The following is a 7,570-nucleotide window of genomic DNA, read 5'->3' on the forward strand; positions in this document are numbered from 1 at the left end:
ATCACAGCTCACAGCAACCTCCAGCTCTTGGGCTTAGGTGATTCTCTTGCCTCAGCCTCCCGAGTAGCTGGGACTACAGGTGCCCACCACAACACCCGGCTTGAACCCACCACTCTTGGTAGGTTCAACCACAGGAGCCTCCCTGGTTGTTAATTCTTTAAAATATTTATTCTACACAGATTTATAGAATACTATGTGCTAAGCTTTGTCCTGGGACAGACGAACAGATAGTGTCGATCTTAATGGAGCATGCATTCTAGAAGACAGGTATATAGTGTTAAGTTCATACAAGGGAAAAAAGACAACAGAGGGATGGAGATGTCTGCTGTGCTAACATTTGAACTGACACCTGAGGGGGGATTCAGGCAAGAGAGAGAGAAAGAGCACTGGAAATAGAGAGAACAGCTAGTACAAAGGCCCTGAGGTAGAGCTGATCATGGCATGTGCAAGAAGACCACAGTGTGGAGCATGGTAGTACATAGTAGGGAAGACCCCCTGGACACAGCATACTCTTTCCTACTTTGAGGTCTGTGCAGCTGTTCTCAGAACAACTCTGACCTCATGAGGCCTAGTTTAATGCATAGTAAAAACAAAAAGTATATATATATGTATATATTATATATATATATTTTGAGACAGTCTCACTATGTTGCACTCGGTAGAGTGGTCTGGTGTCAACAGCTCACAGCAACCTCAAACTCTTAGGCCTAAGTGATTTTCTTGCCTCAGCCTCCCAAATAGCTGGGACTACAGGTGCCTGGCTATTTTTTCTTGCTGCAGTTGTCATTGTTGGTTAGCTGGCCCCGGCCAGGCTCAAACCTGCCAGCCTCAGTGCATGTGGCTGGCGCCATAACAACTGTGCTACAGGTGCCGAGACAAAACAAAAAGTATATTGATAACATTTATTACGCATTCTAGGCACTTTGTATTCTAAACACTTGCCATTGATTATCGTATTTAATTCCAGCAACTCTCCATTTTATAGATGAGGAGATGGAGGCCCAGAAAGATGAAATGACTTGCCCAAGGTCGCACAGCTGGAAAGTGGCAGAGCCAAGATTCCAAACCAGTTACCCAGGTAATGTGGCTCCAGAGTCCAAATAACCAGCTAAATGAGTTCCACGGCTCCCAGGGATCGCCAGACCTTGTGGGTTATTACACTAGAGACCCACCCAAGCAGAGGACTTTTCTGGGCACTTACAGGGTCATTCTGGCAATGAGCAGGACAGTGCACTGTCGCCACCTGGGAAGAATGCCAAACTGCGTGCCATCCTGGGCCTGGCACCAGAAGCCTGGGCACCTCGGGGCTACCCTAGCTGCGGAAAAGGAGGTAGAGGGGGAGGTGACTGAGAATCTTAAATCACCCAATGGTGAAGCGTACCGGAGGACTATGCAAATGACGAGCCTTTTGATTAGGCACCAGCTCCCTCTAAGACCAGAGTCCCGCCCCCGACCTCTCTCCAAGTAATGTCTAGACTTTTTGCAAATGCCTTGAAGGGAGGAACGGACTACGCTCTCCGGAAACTGTTTTTGGAGGTGGAACTCAGGCTCAGGGGAATTCTCGAAAAGAAGGACATGAAAAGAGGGGTGCATACGCTGGGAGCAGTCTCATTGATCTCCGAAAGCAGTTCGTGTTAATCTTGCACGCGATTGACTCCAGTCAGCCTCCGTAGGTCCCGCAACCAGCTGTGCACTACCCTACGGGCATTTCAGCCGGTAGTTTCACGTTTGGTCACGAACTTGCCGGCCTAGAGCGTCCCGCACCTTCTTGGATTCCGTCTTCTCTTCTGCAGACGCGACTGGCCGCGACTGGGCATGCGTGCTGACGGCCCCAGCGCTCCAGCGTGGGAGGAAGGATTGGAAAAGAGGCTGGGCCCAGCAGCTCGCGCGCGCTCCCTCGCCTCTCTTCCCTCATCGCCGGGCGCGCGCCCAGGCTGGGCAGCTCTGCTGGGTTCGAGGGCGGCGCTGAGGCCGCAGCAGCTGTGGGCGCGGTTCCGACAGGGGCGGGAGGAGCCCCGCCCCCGGGGAGGAGCCGTCTTGCAGGTGAGTGGACAGGAGTTCCGCACCTAAATGGATTGAGAGCTTGATGCCAGGAGGCATCTCTTGGAGTGGGATCATTTAGGGTCCGGATGCCTAGGTTTGGGAGGGACTTTGCACTGGTGCCTGAGCCTTAGGAGAGTGCATTGGTGCCCGAATGTTGCATTGAGTCGCGGACGTTTGGGGGAAAGTCCATTAGGGGTGTCTAGATCACAACTCACGCTACTTTCCTTCTGTGTTTTCCTCCAGGTCTCCCCTCTATCCTCCACAGCCCCAACTCCACGCCAGGATCAAGTTTCGCTGCAATAACATCGCATTTGACGCGGCATGAATGGACTGAGACTAAGTGAAAAAGCCAGGTAAAGCTCCTTCTTCGACACGAAACCCCGCCCACTGTGAGCATGGGCCCCTCCCCTGGGACGGTGGGAAAAGACGCGCCCACTTCGCTTGAAAGCTCGGTCCCTGGGTCTAAGTAGCAGAGCTCAGAGACTTTGGTTTTACTAGCATGCTTCCGCCGATTCCGTGTTAGATACCGCGGCCAGGGTGGGATCTAGTGGTCCTGCCCGCTGCGCGCTGTGTATGGCCTCTGACTTTGAGTTGTAGAGGCCCCGCCTACTCTGCTCAAAAGCTCCAACCCTGGGTTTTAATTTGCAAAAGGTCTGACTCTGGCTATATTTGCATAGCCCGGCTCTGCGTGTTTTTAGGCTCCACCTTCCTGCTCTGCTTGCCCTCGCCCCAAACCCCACTCCTAAACAGACTGACTCCCGATTCTAGGCCCAACATCAGCCTCATCAGCTTGGTAATCACGGCGTCATCCTCTGTCCCATGCTCTGCCCCCGAGGTTCCTGTGCCAGCAAGATGCTGAAGCGAGGCGCGGAGTCCGTGGCCAGGCCCACCAGGGTATTGACTGACAAGAAATTGGTGACCAAAGGAGGAGGTGAAAGTGGCCCTACCTGTGAGTAAGGAGCATTTTCCAGGAATGGGGGCTATTAGAATCACATTTCAGGGGAATCTAATGGTAAAAGTTTGAGGGCCCAGGGTGATGACCATTTAGGATCCCCCAAAATGCGACGTTCTGGGGAACTCTCCATGTGGCTTTGGGGGACTCTCAGCGATCATTTGCTGGGGCTCAAACTACAGAGAAACGGGAATAACGTGGGATCTCAGGGTGATCACTGAGAAAATACTAAAACGGATACATTAGCTTTGAGGATGCCTTAGCAGGGTACCCAGGAAGGTAACCCTTTAGAGCCCCTCAGGATGATGCACGGCGGCGGGGAGGGGGTGGCGAGGGGGAGCAGAAACGTGCCACTGGGGAATCTCAGTTTGACACCTGAGGTCCCCAGATACACTTTGAGGGGCCCCTCAATAATCACAGTGGTGATAGAACTTGGTCTAGGCCCAGGGCATTGGCAGCTTCCTGAACCCCACCAGTCCTCCTGTCCCCCAGTTCTCCACCAGGGCTCACCGCAGAAGCCCAGTCAGTTGGCTCCGCGGCCCATCGCATCCGTGGGCACGCCTTCCCGGCCCTGCCGGCGGCCCCCGCCCCAACGCCCACACCGCTGCCCGGACTGTGACAAGGCCTTCTCATACCCGTCCAAGCTGGCCACACACCGGTTAGCACACGGCGGCGCCCGACCCCACCCGTGCCCCGACTGCCCCAAGGCCTTCTCCTACCCCTCTAAGCTGGCAGCCCACCGTCTCACTCACAGTGGTGCCCGCCCACACCTGTGCCCACACTGCCCAAAGGCCTTTGGGCACCGCTCCAAGCTGGCGGCTCACCTCTGGACACACGCGCCTGCCCGCCCCTACCCGTGCCCCGACTGCCCCAAGTCCTTCTGCTACCCTTCCAAGCTGGCGGCCCACCGCCACACGCACCACGCCACAGACGCCCGCCCCTATCCCTGCCCGCACTGCCCCAAGGCTTTCTCATTTCCTTCCAAGCTGGCCGCCCATCGCCTATGTCACGATCCTCCAACAGCGCCATGCAACCAGGTCACCACCCGACACGGATGCTCCAGCTGCGGCCAGGCCTTTGGCCAGAGACGCCTCCTGCTCCTTCATCAACGCAGCCACCACCAGGTGGAGGGCCAGGGAGAGAGAGAGAGCTGTCCCCTTCTCTCACTAGCCCCCTCTGTCGCCAGGTCCAGTCAATGAAGACGCGGGATTTCTAACCCCGGCTATAGGAGCTTTCCTGTTCCAGATAACTGGCAAGGACAAATTGGCCATTGATATTGGGCTCAAATTTAGAAGACTAAGGAACTCTTTGCTCACGTGCTTTGGGGATGGCAAGGTGTCAACCAGTTTTAGCAGTGGGTCCCAAATGATCCATCTGGTTTGACAGTACTACCTCTGGTTCTCCCCACCCACATCTTATATGACAAAGGTAAGAAGTCTGCTAGTACCCTAGGTTACTGAGGATTGTGGGGGGAAAGGCTCGCTCCTTATTGTTGCTGAAAATTTAAATTGGTATCTCCATTTTGACCATATGACTTTATCTAAAATATGTAAATACACACATGCTTGTTTCAACTATTCCACTTGTAGGAATTTATTCTATAAGCTCACACATGTGAAAAAGGCATAAAGGTAAGGCTGTTCACTGCAGTGTGGCGGTTGTGGCCAAAGATCAGTAATAACTGAAGTGCCACAAATAGGGGACTAATTCATGAATTATAGCCATGAAATGTAATTTACCACTATAGGAAAAAAGTGCTCTGTGTCCTGATATAGAAAGACATGGGGATGTGTTTTAAGGAGGCAAAAGCATCACCTAGCAAGATGTACTAAGTGGTAACAGCAAAAACAAAGAGTATAAGCTTGGTGCCCGTAGCTAAGTGGGCACTGAGGGTTTGAACCTGGCCTGGGCCTGCTAAACAACAATAACAACTACAAAAAAAAAAAAATAGCCAGGTGTTATGGCAGACACCTATAGTACCAGCTACTTGGGAGGCTGAAGCAAGAGAATTGCTTAAGCCCAAGAGTTCGAGATTGCTATGAGCTGTGATACCATAGCACTCTACTGAGGGTGACATACTAAGACTCTCTCTCTCTCAAAAAAAAAAGGGGGGGTATATATACCACTGGCAGTGTAAAAAACATTTAAATGCCCAAGCTTCAGAGCCATTCCTTACCTACATTTTTTTTTGGGCTGGGGCCAGGCTTGAGCTCGCCACCTCCAATATATGGGGCTGGGGCCCTACTCCTTTGAGCCACAGGCGCCACCCATCACCTACTTTTTTTTTGAGACAGACTGTCACTTTGTCACCCCCTGGTAAAGTGCTATGGTGTCATACCTCACAGCAACCTCATACTCTTGGGCTCAAACAATTCTCTTGCCTCCCAAGTAGCTGCACTACAGACCCCCACCACAATGCCTGGCTTTTTTGTTTTTTTACAGACGAGGTCTCACTAGCTGGTCTCGAACCCATGCACTTAGGCAATCTGCCCACCTCGGCCTCCCAGAGTTCTGGGATTATAGGTGTGAGCTACTGCGCCTGGCCTCCTCACCTACTCTTTTAGTTCTAGGGCTTTGGCCAACCTTTGTCACTTCTCTGGACTTGGATGCCTTAGCTATAAAACGGAGATCTGTTATAAGGCATTTTAAGGGGGCAAAAGCATCATCTTGGGCAGCCAGTTGCTCTTTGTGGCCCTGTTTCCCCCACTATAAAATGAGTGTGCAACATAGGACTAAAGAGATAAATTTGAAGAGCAAAATTCTAAAACATTTAGATGGAAATAAAGGAAAATAATCTTAGTAATCACCGAAGAGAAGGTATCCTTAAGAAACAAACAGAAAAAACTATAAATCACAGATGAAAAGACAGATAAATTTGACCAAAAACAAATGTAAAGTTACAACTATTGTGGAAGAGAGATAGTATTGTAAGAATATACCTATTACACAAAGGAGTTTAGGAAGGGTCTTCCTGAGGTGGTAATGTTGGCGCTGAGATCGTAAAGTTGTGAAGAATGGAACGAGAAAGTGTACAGAAAATATCAGATGTAAGAGGTAGAACTGAGCAGGTTGCTGTACTGTAATCTACTCTAAGATGTTATGGGGAAGGTTCAAGGAGAGGTAAGGATTCCACTCCTCCAAAGCTGGCAGTTTACATAGAAACCTGTCCTGGGAGTCTCTCCAAAGCAACCATGCCACCAGCAAAGTTTCAAGGACACAAACTCATTTGAAGGATTGCTCTGGTCACACTTTGTACAGATCAGGAAAATGAGGCCAGGCGAGGTGGGATATACCTTGAAACCAAACAATGGGGCAGTGGCTGAGTCCAGGTGGGTCCTGGATCTCGTCACAGCCTGCCACTCTGCTGTTCCTCAAACATGTCAGAACTCCTCTGCCTCTGGGTCTTTGCACTTGCTTTTCTTCTGCCTAGAAGGGCTCCCCCAGATACTTCCTTACTTCTTCCAGGTCACCCCATCTAAACTACTCCATCCTGCCATTGCCCTGTCCCCACTATTCTTTACGTACTCTCATAGCATTTCCCACTGCTGGAGGCTGCATCAAACCCTCTCCTGCTGTACAATGTCAACCCCATTGGACTGGGGACTGTGTCTGATTTTTCATGCTGCGTCCCCAGTGTCTCACATGTGGTGGGTGTGGCAAGCAGAATAACGGCCTCTTGAAATTCAGATCCTTATGCCTGGAACCTCTGAATGTATTCTGTGGCAGAGGAGAATTAAGATAGGATAAGGAATTAATGTTGTTAATCAGCTGAACTTAAAACGGAGAGGTGATCCCAGGAGATCTAGGGGGCTCACTGTAATCAGAATGATCTTTAAATGTGCAAAAATAGGTGTCCTCAAACTACAGCCCGCGGGCCACATGCGGTCTGCCTAGGAGATTTATCAGGCCTGCTGGGTGTTTTTGCTGCCACTGCCTGTCCTGCTTAACAGCTGACTCATCCTGGAGCCTGCAGTTTGGCCCTTCAGTGGTCTGAGGGACAGTGAACTGGCCTACTATTTGAAAAGTTTGAGGACCCCTATTGCAAGAATGACACAGAATATCAGAGTGACACATGATGTGAGACTCAAGTGGCCATTGCTGGCTTTGAATATGAAAGGGGAATGGATGTGGGCAACCACCTAGAAGCTGGAAAAGACAAGAAAAGTTTATTTTCTAGAGCCTCCAGAAAGATTGCAGCCTTGCCTACCTTGATTTTTAGCCTAGTGATACCCATTTTGGATTTCAGACATCCAGACCTATTAAGATAATAAATGTCTGTCTTAAGCCACTGATTTTGTGGTAATTTGTTGCAGCACCAATAGGGAACCAATCCGGTGAGTTACCAGCGTGGAGTGTGACTGGATGAAGGAAGAAGTGAATGCAGAGGTTAATGCCACCCTCACTTTAGAAGATGAAAAAGCAAAGGACTTGGAAGGACAGGAGTGACATTGATAGCCCTCAGTTGTTTGATGAGGTGAAAGTTGGGAAAGGGTTTAAAATGTCCAAAAGATTATGCAAAGGTCAGATCTCAAAACTACCTCTGGGCTCAGCACCTGTGGCTCAAGCGGCTAAGGC

The 7,570-nt window shown here is 50.5% G+C and overlaps 2 protein-coding genes across 2 annotated transcripts in view; one reads left to right on the forward strand and one right to left on the reverse strand.

Annotated features, from left to right (window-relative positions):
• The window catches only part of ETHE1 (ETHE1, persulfide dioxygenase), a 27,812-nt gene extending 26,015 nt beyond the window's left edge, over positions 1 to 1,797 (reverse strand). The window contains exons 1-2 of the mRNA XM_023518996.1: positions 1,596 to 1,797; positions 1,202 to 1,316 (exon numbers count right to left, since the gene is read on the reverse strand). Of these exons, the coding sequence (XP_023374764.1) occupies positions 1,202 to 1,209 (8 nt within the window). The 5' untranslated portion in view covers positions 1,210 to 1,316; positions 1,596 to 1,797. The remainder of the gene's footprint in view (positions 1 to 1,201; positions 1,317 to 1,595) is intronic.
• A 538-nt stretch (positions 1,798 to 2,335) lies between these two features.
• On the forward strand, positions 2,336 to 4,546 carry ZNF575 (zinc finger protein 575). Its single transcript, XM_023518997.1, has 3 exons — positions 2,336 to 2,396; positions 2,812 to 2,974; positions 3,488 to 4,546. The coding sequence occupies exons 2-3, from the start codon at positions 2,863 to 2,865 to the stop codon at positions 4,192 to 4,194; spliced, it is 819 nt and encodes a 272-aa protein (XP_023374765.1). The 5' UTR covers positions 2,336 to 2,396; positions 2,812 to 2,862; the 3' UTR covers positions 4,195 to 4,546.
• The last annotated feature ends 3,024 nt before the right edge of the window (positions 4,547 to 7,570 follow it).

Source organism: Otolemur garnettii, unplaced genomic scaffold (assembly GCF_000181295.1).
Source record: "Otolemur garnettii isolate 467f Iridium unplaced genomic scaffold, OtoGar3 scaffold00152, whole genome shotgun sequence".
Classification (NCBI taxonomy): Eukaryota; Metazoa; Chordata; class Mammalia; order Primates; family Galagidae; genus Otolemur; species Otolemur garnettii.